We start from the raw sequence: 13313 nt of genomic DNA, 5'->3' as shown, positions 1-13313 counted from the left end.
TAAATATGCCATTGATGGAAATGATCATAAAGGACATTTTGTTTGCATGTAACCTCAGAATTGTGGCTTAAGTGGAAAAATGTCCATCTTAATAGAGGCAGAATATGACAATCATTCACTGTTCATAACATTAAGTTTTATGAAGGTGGTATTCAATTAGCTTACCCTTTGAGGCTCCAATTTCTCTACTGCGGTAGATGCCATCCATCATATTTTACTGATTTAGGTTCATAAATATAACCTTTTATGTTGATTTACTCAAGGAGTTGAAGAGCGGGCCTTTTTTCATCTGGTTTTCCCACAAAAAAGGATTTTCACCTAAATCTGTCCCACTGTTAACCAGAGGACTCCCCCCCAACGTTTTCTTTGTATTCTGTTTTTTTATTATTAACAATGAAAGCATAAAAATGTTAAATGACAACTCCTTTTCAATATTTACGCTTTCAACAAAGGGAGTCTTAAGACGGTTTCTGTATTCAGGCTCCACAATCAGCAGCACGCCTCATCTGATATGCTCAGTTTAGGTTTGTCATCAAATGGAGGGGTTTCAGCACACAAGGATGGATTGCTACCACTTGCCCCTCTTGCTCCAGTCCTTGGGGGTAAAGTGAAGGCATTTTGGATCTATGCGCAAGTGTCGCTTCTGCATCGCTTTTTCATGCCCCTCGACAATGTCCTCTGAAAGAGTCAAGATATACTGACCCTAAACACAAAAGAAAGACAAGAAGACAAGAGTTAAAATGTTCATCAAAACGTCACTTCACATTATTCACTGGAGAACATCACATGATGTCATCAACATCATCCACCCAACACTGTAAGGTGACTGATGATTTCTTGAAAACATTTTCTGCAAGACAGTACAAGGTGGTGTGAAAAAGGTGACAATGACTCAACTGATAAAACTTTTATTGATGGAATTTCTTTAACTATGAATCTTGAAATTATGACTGGTGTTTTTCAACTTTTATGTTATATGGTTTGGACAGTGGCACTGACAAAGACAGGAGGTGGAGCTGGAGGTGGCAGAGTTGAAGATGCTAAGATTTTCATTGGGAGTGATGGAGGACAGGATTAGGAATGAGTATATTAGAGGGACAGCTCAGGTTGGACGGGTTAGAGATAAAGCAAGAGAGGCAAGATTGAGACAGTTTGGACATGTGTGGAGGAGAGATGCTGGGTATATTGGGAGAGGGATGCTGAATATGGAGCTGCCAGGGAAGAGGAAAAGAGAAAGGCCAAAGAGGAGGTTTATGGATGTGGTGAGGGAGGACATGCACGTGGCTGGTGTGACAGAGGAAGATGTAGAGGACAGGAAGACATGGAGACGGATGATCCGCTGTGGCAACCCCTAACGGGAGCAGCCAACAGCAGTAGTAGTAGTAGTTTGTCAACTTTTTAAAAAGTTGAATTTTTATATATATATATATATATATATATATATTATATATATATATATAATTAATCATACAAAATTATATGATTTTTCCTTTATGCATCTTATGTCCCATGTTAGCAACTTTGGTTAGTTATGGTCAAATGGTTATCATTATGAAAAAAAAACGATGACAGCTACAAGATACAGCACTTGTGCAGTTGACTATCAAAAAGGTGCTCTTTGGAAAACAGGGAAAAGTGGGCACTTGCTTTCATTGACAAATACATATAGTACAAATGAAGGGGGGAAAAAACAAGCTATTCTCAAAAACAATAACTTTGGTATGAAAAAAGACCATTTGTTTATGGCTTGCCAAAACATTTCTGCCTACATTCCTTCAGAGTGGTATACCCACATTCACACAAATGGCACATTCCAATATATCAAGTGACTGTGGTGATTGGTACAAATCAGACAGACCAGCGTTTCTAGCATCACTTAGTGTTCAACTGAGCATTGGAATGGGCAAAACATCGTGATATTTGTCGCTAGGCGTGCCAGTTCTAGCATCTCCCAAACGGCTGTGATCCTGGACTTTTTACACACAACAGTTTCAAGGGTTCACTGAGAATGGCGTGAAAAGCAAAAAACTACTAGTGATTGGCAATCCTTGTGGATCAGAGAAGTCAAAGAAGAATGCCGAGAATTATGCAACCCTAACAGACTGGAATGGACTACAACAGCTGAAGACCATGCTAGCTGCCGATGTAGTCAGCAAAGAACAAGAAAGTGTGTCTCCAGTGGCGCAGGAGAATCAAGCTGGACTAGTGAGGAGTGGAAAAAAATTGCTAGTTGGACGATCCAGGTTCCTTTTTCATCATGCTAATAGAAGAAGATTCCGAATTTTGTGCAAGCAACAAGAGTCCATGGAGCCATCCTGACTGGTGTCAACAGTACAGTCTCATGATGGCAGTGTGACCATGTGGGTAATGTTTTCCTGACACACATTAGGGCTCCTGATATCCATTGAAGAATGTCTGAACAGCACAGCATTTCTGAACATCATTGCTGACTAAGTTCATCCATTCATGGCTGCAGTTTATCCACACTCAGGTGGACGCTTTCAGCATGATAATGCACATCATCACCAAATGGTTCCAAGAACACGACAGCGAGTTTTCATTGCTTCAGTGGCCTGCACAGTCTCCGGATCGCAACCCTTTCGAGGATCTTTGGGATGGAGTGTAAAGAGCTGTTCGCACCAAGACTGTGCAGCAACTGCACAATGCAATCATTTCTGCACGGGCACGGCACAACATTCCCACACAATGCATCCAGCATATTGTAGAATCAATACCCAGTCAAATTCATGCTGTTCTGAAGACCAAAGGAGGCACAACACACCACTATAGGTGTACCTAATGAACTGGCAAAACAGTGTAATTATTTCAATAATGATACACATGGGGTCAACTTCTTTGAGTAAACACTATAGGTTTCTGGTGGAAATTTCCGTACCTTAATTTTAATCATTCAAAAATGTCACTACTTTTCAATTAAACAACCCCATTAGGGTTGCAGCTATCAATGAGTTCAATTTTTTAGTAATCAACTGAATCTTCCATTAAATATTTGAAAAATGTCATCAGGTGCAACATGTAATTTAACAGCTGGAATCAACTGATTTCAATGTTCACTCCAAATATTAAATTATAAATGCAAGTTTGACAAATATAACTAAAACATTATACTTCATTAATAGATTCCTATTACAAGTTGCCAAGTTTAACAGACAGTCGCAGGATGAGAACTACAGAGTTTGTTCATTAATTTTGTTTAAAATAGTCCTTAATTTCTGTTTTACTCCATCATTATAACACCATCGAAATGCTGAAATGAGTAGAAAGATGGATGGTCATGAGCACACTGCAGAACCGATGAGGTAGGACAATAGAACATAAGCTGAAGGGCTGTGAAGTCCAGACTGCTGCTCTTACTGCAGCAGGGTAGGCGATCAGATTCAAAATAAATCCACTGAGAATTTAAATTTGACTGAATATTTGTGACAGCAATCTTGTCTAACAGTCTCTGTATGCACATGAAAATCCTTTGTCTAAGACAAACATGACTTTAATCACTCCTATTCACTGCCAATAAAATTTGTTCAATAGCAGCTTCCATTGTTTTTTCTGCATATCATCACCTTAAAACCAAGCTCAAATTTGAATGAAAAAAATCTTGAGGTTTATACAGTATAATCGATGGATAGGGGAAAAAAGCAAGAAATCTTGGTATCTCACCTTGTAGTAGTTGATTAGGTTGAGGTACTGAAGTGTAGAAATAACATCCTCTTTCTTTACACTGGTGATTTCGCTGATCTCACTAGATGTACAGCAGAAAACATCAAACTTAAAATTTACCCATCAGATACCTGGAAAGGTGCTTTGAATACAATTCTGGCGTTATAGGATGGATAAGATGAAATAAAGCCACTTACTTGATAGTAATCTGCGGCCTCTCCCCGTTATCAGGCTTCAGGTCCATGAGAATTTCCAAGATGGTTTGGGACCAGTAAGAGCGGTAGGACAAAAGACCCAGGTCAGAGAGTGGCTTTTCTGGCGTACCCGTCTTCCCTTCTACCTTAGACAGTTCATAACCTGACAAACACAAGTGCACAATGTTTGGTATCAAAAGGTGAAAACTGACATTGGTAAAGTGAAGAACAAAGACACTGACTGAACAGTGTTGTTTGTTTTTATGAAACTAGTTCACTTACTGAACTCAATGAGCAGTTTGCCATACCCTCTCCGCTGGTAGGGTGGCAAGGTAAGAATGCAGGCTACATTGTAATCTTCTGTTGACTCTTTCTCCTGCACACAGTAGAGGAAAAAAGAATGATAATTTTGTGTTGTGAAGCATTAACCACTGTACTGTTTTAGTACTTTCATCTGCATCTACATGAACATACATAAAACACACATATTTAAACAAATCATTTATGGAAGATTGGTACCTTAGAAAAGTAGCCCACAATGTGGAAGCCTTTGGAGTCATACTCTGTCATTACATAGAAAAGGAAAGGGTCTGTGTCGTAGTACAAGGTTTTGTGGTCCAAGAAGCATTTGGCCAGTAAACACAGGTTTTGGGAGTAATTCTGGGGAGGAAAAAAACAAAAACAAACAAACATGCAATGATGGTGAAGTTATTTAATTTAATCTAGAATATACAAAATATAAACACAGCATGAGTAATGCTAGGAGGTATTGAATCATAGCCCATTACTTTGTTTTTCCTGCCATCAATCTCAAAGAATGAAATGGTGCCTTTGCGATAGATCTCATTGCCTGGGGGATGCCGGAGATGACATTTTGTCTGTCAGGGGCGACAAAGATGAAGACATGGACAAGAGCAGTAAGCACAAGTATAGGTGACAAAAGAGACAAACTGAAATGACAAGAGATGGATTGATGAAAACAACTGAATCTCACCAAATGCCTTTGGAGACACTTGAGGCTTTTGAGGTACTTGAGGCAGAATTCACAGAGGTAGAGGATAGGTAGCGTGGTGAGCTCCTGCGGGTATGGTGAGAAATACCAGGGCTTCAATCTGTGACGGCCCAGTTCTATACAATCTATGTTCTTCATCCGGGTGACTATGTCATCGTGGCTGCGGTCAGACACCAGGCTGCCAGTCATCCGGGGGGCAGTTGGGATGCCATCAGAACTGTCCTGAGAATCCTAGCAGTTAAGCAGAGAAGTTAAGACAATGTCACACTTTATTCTGGTTATAATGCAAACTAACTGAGCTTAATTTTAAGCACTTGTAATATCAGTAAATGTAAAACTAAGCAAAAAATGTACTTAACTGAAGGGTTGAAATAGAGTTTCAATGTAAATCTAAGTTTATAATAAAATGTATAAGGCAGCACTTTTCCAGTCTTAATGAGGTATAAGAATATCTCATTGCCGATTAGCATACTCGCACACGTGCTGAAATGCATTTACATGGTGCATACTCTAACAAAGGTTTTTCACTCACTTTGCACTTTTTTTTCATACGTATGGCACTTTAACCATAAGTAGGATTCATATTCACTCTCTTATATGCATACTTCTTTTCTGCATAACGTGTATGTAGTATATTTAAATTATGTTGAGTATCTTTCATATCTGATATATATTTTATGTATTTTCATCTGCTCTCATGTAGAGCACATTGCATTACATTTTTATGTGTGAAATATGATGCAAAATGAAGTCTGGTTGATTAACTCATTAAAGTAATATCAGTACATGGAATCCACCAAATTAGTTTAGGATCTAAATGTTTTAAGAAATTTGGATTTTTTTTTCCCCACCCCATGAACAAATGCTATACTGACACCCCCTTCTACCCCAATATCACCAAGTTTGGTTATCAAGAAAAAAAAGCTATTTTCCTTAGGCTTATAGAAATCTAGTAAAGAGTGGACTAAGTTCATTATTAGCAACGAACATTACTTAATGTAACAGTTTAGGCAGTAAATTCAAAGCAAATTCTAACAAGACTTTCTAGTCTTTCCTCATTCTATCACATTCATGGTAGAATGCAAAATTGTTTTTCAGACTTCAAAGAGCTACTATAAACATTTTGCCAATTTATAGAGGTTTGATAGACAGGTGGGTTTCTCTTATTGGAATATTCCAAAGTCTTCAGCATTAGAGCTTGTCTAAATGACAAAATAGAAGGGTGACCAGTTAAGTCTGATACACAAATCAGCCAAAACATTAAAACCACTGAAAGGTGAATATAAACCTTATCATTTTCAAGGTGTTTTCCATGACTGGAAAACTATTCTATACATTTGCAAGTTTTCCAGGATGCTTAGGAACCCTGTTTACACACATCCACTCATCCAATTAAAACGCAATTACAGTTGTCTTAAAGGAGTTCTTTATGGCATCCCTGAAAGACAAGATGAAAAAAAAAAACTGCTGGCAATTTCTAGGTTTATGTAATTCGAACGACTTACTTACTACTTTGAATGACATACTGAACTGACTCATTCAAACTAGATAAACAAATTGTTTTGTGTTGTTCAAATGACTGGCATGGAGGCTTTCTATAACCTGATGCATGAAAGCATGACATAGCCCAAATCCCTTTCACGTATTGACGGAAACTAAGATTTCACCAAAACCCTTACTTATCAAAAGGGGTCTTTATATTTTAGCCAAATCATATCACTTAAGAAACTATCCAAATGTAACTTAAGAGGGATATATGAAGCTTTTTATAAATACATAAAAATGCACACAAATATAAACAGCCTAACCATGTCCAAGTGGCAGGGAGACATCGATAACCCATGAAGGCTCAAAAACAAAAGCATCTAATCCACTCAGTAAAGTCCTATTCACTTATCAAGATGGTAAAAAAAAAAATACTCTGTATCCACATTCCCTTAGTAAGAGCAGACATGATTAAAACAACTATCAGAAAAACCTGCTGCCCATTAGAGATCGTATGATGGAAAACATAGGAGTGTTGTTACAAATGGCACTGACAGTTTGAGCAAAATTTAGAAAATAGTGTATTAATTTAACAGTTAATTATTATGTCTTAACCCCTCATCTTTTACTGTATATAGGTAACTTGTGCAAGAAATCCAACGTCTGGTTTTAGAGACAAACAATAGGGGGAAAGGCAAATAGGCAAGTCAAAATTTCATGAAAAAAGTGACAAATAAATGCAGAAAGCACAACACCAAAAATGTCCCAAAATACTGTTTAGAGGTTTAGGGAATAACTGAACTTTTCATGACATGGATATTTTTGTTAAAAACACTGCGCACCTTAGTGTTGCCCTGTCCGGAGCCACAAATGTAGTCCTGCCTCCCTCAATGCAAGCTAAGACTCAAGACCAGGGATACTGCAGCTAGAAATACTGAACCGGCTTTTTCAGAAAGCCAAATAATTTCAGGTCTTATTGAGGTTTATTTTTTGCGATACGTCATGACTAAGCATCATGAACAGCACTGTTATGCGTGATTGCGCACTTTATTATTCACTTGTGTAGCAGCAGGCACACAAGCCCTTCCTGTACGCCTGCCTAGCATTTTAAAAAGCATCATAAACACAAAATTCCTGAAACTTTAACCAATACACACTGCATTTACTTGCAACAGGAATGTAGCGGGCCTACTGTTTCCTAATCTACAACTTTATTAGTTTGATGTTGATTTACAACTGTCAATCTTGTTCTGTTTACAAATGAAGTAACCCAAGTAACATTACTACTGACTTTGCACAGAAGGTAATAATGTAACGTAGTACTTTTTTTCCTAGAAACTAACACTACATTAATTTTCTAAAGTAACTTCTCAAACACCTGTAGTGAATGAGATGTGTAATAAATACAAAATTAAAATGGACAAAGGAAAATTGGTTTATCCAGGAAAACAAATCAAGAGAAATATTAGGCTGTACATGAAGATGTAATCAATTCCTACAGTGGCATACCTCATCTGTGCCCCCACAATTAGCCTTCCTCTTCCTTCCTGGCTGTGATGGAATGAGTCTACGGGCTGTGCCGTTCTAATTAGGAGAAAAACAACGGGCTTAAACATTATTAAATTGGAGTATCTTATCCAAACACCCACAAAGCCTTTAGGTGTTGGTTTACCGTTGTAAGAGAGGCGAGCTGATCATGGTCATCACGAGTTTTGGGGTTAAAGGTGGTTGTTTCCCTCACACTAGGGTAAACAGGTGCCTGAGAGGCTTCAGCTGAACCTGGTAGTGAAGGCACGGAAGGGGCCGGAGATGCTTGAGTTGCCAAGGAAACGGTCTCTGCTTTCCTCTTCGGTATGGAAGAAACACTATTAGATGGGTCCAAAGACGAGCGCTAAAAAGAACAAAGAAAAAAAAAGCCACTGTCACATATGCTGTAATTTGCTAAACACAAACCAAAGTCCTGATCAAAAGCAGCTATTGAGTAAATTTCAAAAGGAGCACCATCTCAGTAACAGACTTCATTACCTGTTTGGTTTGACGTTAGCTAGGACTGTGTCCATTTAGTAGCCACAGCAGATTAAGCAAGTCAATTGTGTAATGTCAATTTTTGAAAATCAATTATTGGTTATCCTGAGAAAATACTAGTCTAGTGTGAATAAAGTTTTTGTCATGGCCCCCTAGAATGGGTAAATTCAAGTTGTACCGGTGTAGGCAGGGTTTTGCCTCTGGAAGGAGCTGTGGCAGTTTGTAGGTTGAGATCTAGACTCTTCCTCTGAATTGAACAGAAAGGAAGAGAAGGAGAGGGTTAACTGACATTCATCCGTTAACCCTCAAAGTCATTGTGCTCAATTTTTTTGGTATTCACTGTATATACAATTCCACTAATCAAGCGAGCACCCCAAAAAAAAAAACAACACTGAGAACATCTATTTCAGGAAATATTGGAAATACAATTATATTTAGGAGAATAACTTTGTTAAAAGAAACACTCAATGGTAGGGAAAGTGCTCAACAAATAAGGAGCGAAATAATCCAGTGAGTCAAGTAAATGCTTTATGAGACAGTACAAGCCTGTTTCATGCCATAAGCAATCATGAGCTGTCATAAGTTTCATAAGGGAAAGATGACAGCTGATGATTGCATATGGCACGAAAAAGTACTGTCCCATAAGGCATTTACTTGACTCACTGGATTATTTACGAGAATATAATTTTATGAGAAGACAAGAATTCTATAAGATTTTTGTTTTAAAAAAAGAAGTATAATTAATGAACTTCTAATGATTAGCCTAACCATACACAGGGTCCCCACTCTTTTTTTAAGGAAATCTTTTTCTGTGACATTTTCCATGACCTTTGCCTGGATGAATGTGACAACCACTGCTCATGGAAGGTCATATTATTCAGTCTCAGTGATTAGTGGAGGCCTCAACATTCTCTAACTGGAATGTGTTAACTTTTAGCTGGCTAATCAATACCCCCCCCCCAACTTCAAACATTTATGTGTAATGCAGTGGCTAAAAATATGCAATCTCAGCAACAAAAAAACCCAAAAAACCCCACTAAAAACATGTCATGTCAGCAAGTAGAAATACAATTTTATAATCCAAACCCAACTCTATCATATTCCATGACTTCAATAATATTTCCTGGACATGTGATTTATTTTTACCATTTCCAGATTTTTTTCCAGGACTGGAAAACCACTCTACAATTTCCAGGTTTTCCAGGAAGTGTGGGAACCCTGCATACAGCATCAGGAATATTTAAAAGATTTTAGGGCTATTTTCGAAAGACATAGCAAGCTTCAAGTAAATAGATAAGAAAACAATTCTATCACTAATACTGTAGGTTTCTCTGAAATAATTATCTGCATCGGTTCTTATCATCCTATCCCAACAAACCCTGAATGACTGATTTAAGATACCAACTTAATATAGCAGTATCAATAGTACTGCAGACTGCAAAATAGGTTAACGTAATAGTCAATGCTATCCTTAACCTTAGACAAAAAGTCTTCCCAGCATACTGGCAGCCACTACAAATACCCACTTTAACATTGTTACTCATCTCAACAAGAACCAATTCATGGTGCCCTGTAGCTGAATGGTAACAACCCATGCCACATGGCCAAAACTGTCACTGGTTCAATTCCAGCCAGTGACCTTTGTTACGTCATACCCCTCTCTTTCTCACCCATTTCCTGTCAGCCTCTTCACTGTCACTGTCCAATAAAAGGTAAAAATGCCTAAAAAAAATCTTAAAAAAAGAACTAATTTATAACAAGGCTGATATATTGTTTTTATTCTATACCATCAACAGCAAATATCAATTTAACTAACCATCACGAACATCAAACAGTCAAAAATGATCACTTACCCATATGCACAGAGCAGGTAATGGAAAATAATAGCGCTATTAGCATTTGATTTTACTGTAAGCAAGCATCAGGGTTTAATACTATATAAGGGTAAATGGGTTTGACAAGATCTTATCTCACTTCTCTACCATAATTACGAATGCTTGGCTCCCACCTTTGAAATAGCACAATTGTTAAGTGTGGCTTCCCAAGTTCCCATCATACTGGACATAAAATGCAAACCCAGCTCATCAAGTTATTGTTCTTGCTGCAAGTCTATAATGCTACTTTGACAATGCTGACATGGTATTGTCGAAGTTGAGGTTCTTATACTGTAAGAAATAAAGTAAAAACCTGGGAGTGGGGAAAAGTCTCAACATGTCCGTTTTTGGGAATTTAGCAAGTACAGCAGCTCTTACCACTTCTCTCTCTGGAGAGCTGGGACGGGAACCTGGAAGACCATTCTTTGTTGGTGTTTTAGCTTCTTTCTTCGGGAACTGGAGCTTCTTTATGTCCAGTCTGTCTGGTGTGACCCACTCGTCCAGACGTTTGTTGACTTTAGGCATAGGCAATTTTACACATACACACAAACATGTTGGCTGTGATATTTTGCCCCAAAATGAATTATACTACCACAATACAAATTCAAAGAAACACAAGTTGAGGTAAATAATACTCACAGTCAATATAATGAACATAATAAAGTTTTCTCCCTGGGATCTCCTTCACACTTAGAATTTCGGCCAACGCTGCAAGAATAGAGAAAAGCATTCTGAGAATGATCATAGCTTTCTGTCTAGATAACAAGATTGTCAGCAGCAATAATAAAGACATTTTCAGCTTCAGGGACCTATTGCCAACGGGAAAGAAACATATAACTGTCAACATAATAATCATAAATCAACAAAACCCTTGCCAATGACATTGGTAATATGTAGTGTTACGTCATACCAATAAAGTCATTTGAATGTGACATCACAACAACATGTCATTTACACATCTCCCTTATTACTCTTGAGAAAATTATTCACTCGCGATGATGGACTTTTCATCTGCAACCAGATCCGGCCATGGGTTATCTATCAGTCTGTGTGTTTACACGACTGATCATTTTAAAACTAACAATAAAGTTAAAATTGTCTCCCAGTGTGTTTTATGACGCACGACTGCGTTTCTCCCCGCTGCCTGATTAGCGCTCCCGTGGCTTTAAAGGCCGAAACGTATATTAACAACAGCTAAGGCTAGTTAGCTAGCTAGCGTAGTGCTAGCAAATCTACTGGGTGCAACTTACGCCATTCGTCCTCGTTTTCTTGATTTTTACGAAGAACAGGGAGCCGACAGCCTTCAACTACCTCGACCTGTGGAAGGTAGCAAGTTAATTTGACTGCCGAAAATGTAAAATGTCTTGAAACTGTAAATGCATCCTTCGAGGACCTACCACTGCTCCGTTGTCAGCCATTTTCGTCGTCCGTGAATACAGAAGCAGGGTGTTGTGGGAAAATGCCGGTCTGCCCCAAAGATGAAACAAGAGAAAAGATGGATCACGCGGCGTATTCTCCTCCGTGCGGCCTGCATCCATCCGGACGTTAAAACTTTGTGTCAGGGTTTTTTTGGTTTTGTGTGAGCCTCCCATTCAGTTAGATTTCTTGAAACGTTCCACAGAATTTTACTTGAGCTGATAAAATTTATTACGCTAGCAAATCGGACGCACACACAAACTGTGTTAAAAGAAACACTCAACGGTAGGGAACGTGCTCAACAAATAAGGAGCAAAATAATCCAGTGAGTCAAGTAAACTCTTTATGAGACAGTACAAGCCAGTTTCATGTCATAAGCAATATGACATGAAACTGGCTTATGTATTTTCTTTTGGAAAAACAACTAATTTAGTTTACATTTATAAATGCGCTCTGTAGTGGATGTCAGGACTGTACTTATGTTTGTTTCGCTTTTTTTCAGTAGTGTAAACTACTAATAAGACACGTTAGCCCCTAGCTGACGGGTCGGACCCTTTAGCCGAGCGGTTAGTGATGTCGCCTTGTGGTGCAGTACACCTCGTATCGAATCCCGCACCGGGCAAAAAAATAACCGGTTACAGTAGACAGCTCTCTGATGGAGGCAGAGAGGATTCTTAACAGAATTGAGGGCGATTTAGACATAGTAGATCTATCAGAGGATGAGAGTTCAGTGAGAGAGGATGAGACAGGAGAGGATGGACGTTCAGATGAGGAGAAACCAGATGAGGTGAACCAAGACAAAAGCCAGATGAAGAATTCAAAATTACACCAGACGATGCTGTCCTAAGCCATAGAGACTGGAGCCAACTGCAGCACTTCCAGCAGTGCATTGATGAGCAACTAATTCGGGATCTGTTTGTCTTCACCAATCAGCACATGGCACAGAATTCAGGCTGCAGCTTGAACACAACACTAGAAGAGATCAAGACCTCTTTAGGAATCTCAGTGTACATGGCATGCCTGGGATATCCAAGAATCAAAATGTTTTGGGCTGCCAAAACAAGAGTCCTGATTATAACTGACTCCATGACACGAGATCGGTTTTACAAGATCAGATCGTCACTGAGAGTGGTCAATGATTTGGATGTGCCAGAAGATGAGAAGAAGAAGAGATCTGCTTTGGAAAGTAAGACCACCCCTCAAGAGTGCTCCAAGGTTGCCTCAGCCTACCCAGGCCAGCAAAGGTCTGCATTGACGAACAAATGGTTCCCTTCACAGACCGGTGTCCAGTTCGTCAATATTTTCCCAGCAAACCAAATCCAACAGGATTAAAGGTGTTTGTTCTCACAGCTTCAAGTGGCCTTGTGTTGGACTTTGAGACCTAACAGGGAGAGAACATCTTTGTTCAAGACCAGCAAATGGGAATAGGTCCAAATACAGTCCTGCATTTGACTGAGGCGGTTCCCAGAGGAACACTGGTGTACTTTGACTGGTATCTTACCACCATCAAACTTCTGGAGGCTCTTTTAGAAAGGGGCCTTCCTGCTCCGGGAGCAGTTCAGAAGAATCGAATTCCAAAAGAGTGCCACTTCACTGCTGACAAGGTCCTGAGCAAAATAGGAAGAGAGT

General features: G+C 38.9%; 1 protein-coding gene across 1 annotated transcript; it reads right to left on the bottom strand.

Annotated features, from left to right (window-relative positions):
• Positions 1-247: 247 nt before the first annotated feature.
• On the bottom strand, positions 248-11686 carry kat5b (K(lysine) acetyltransferase 5b). Its single transcript, XM_056284217.1, has 14 exons — positions 11666-11686; positions 11519-11585; positions 10908-10976; positions 10647-10783; positions 8573-8641; positions 8042-8260; positions 7879-7953; positions 4867-5115; positions 4661-4750; positions 4392-4532; positions 4155-4248; positions 3876-4035; positions 3679-3760; positions 248-703 (listed from the first exon to the last, which is right to left on the bottom strand). Exons 1-14 carry the CDS (start codon positions 11684-11686, stop codon positions 569-571), a joined length of 1608 nt encoding a protein of 535 aa, XP_056140192.1. The 3' UTR covers positions 248-568.
• Between the last annotated feature and the right edge of the window lie 1627 nt (positions 11687-13313).

This window comes from Lampris incognitus, chromosome 8 (genome assembly GCF_029633865.1).
Source record: "Lampris incognitus isolate fLamInc1 chromosome 8, fLamInc1.hap2, whole genome shotgun sequence".
Lineage (NCBI taxonomy): Eukaryota > Metazoa > Chordata > Actinopteri > Lampriformes > Lampridae > Lampris > Lampris incognitus.
The sequence above is the reverse complement of the archived record's forward strand: the minus strand, read 5'-3'. Positions and strand labels throughout refer to the sequence as shown.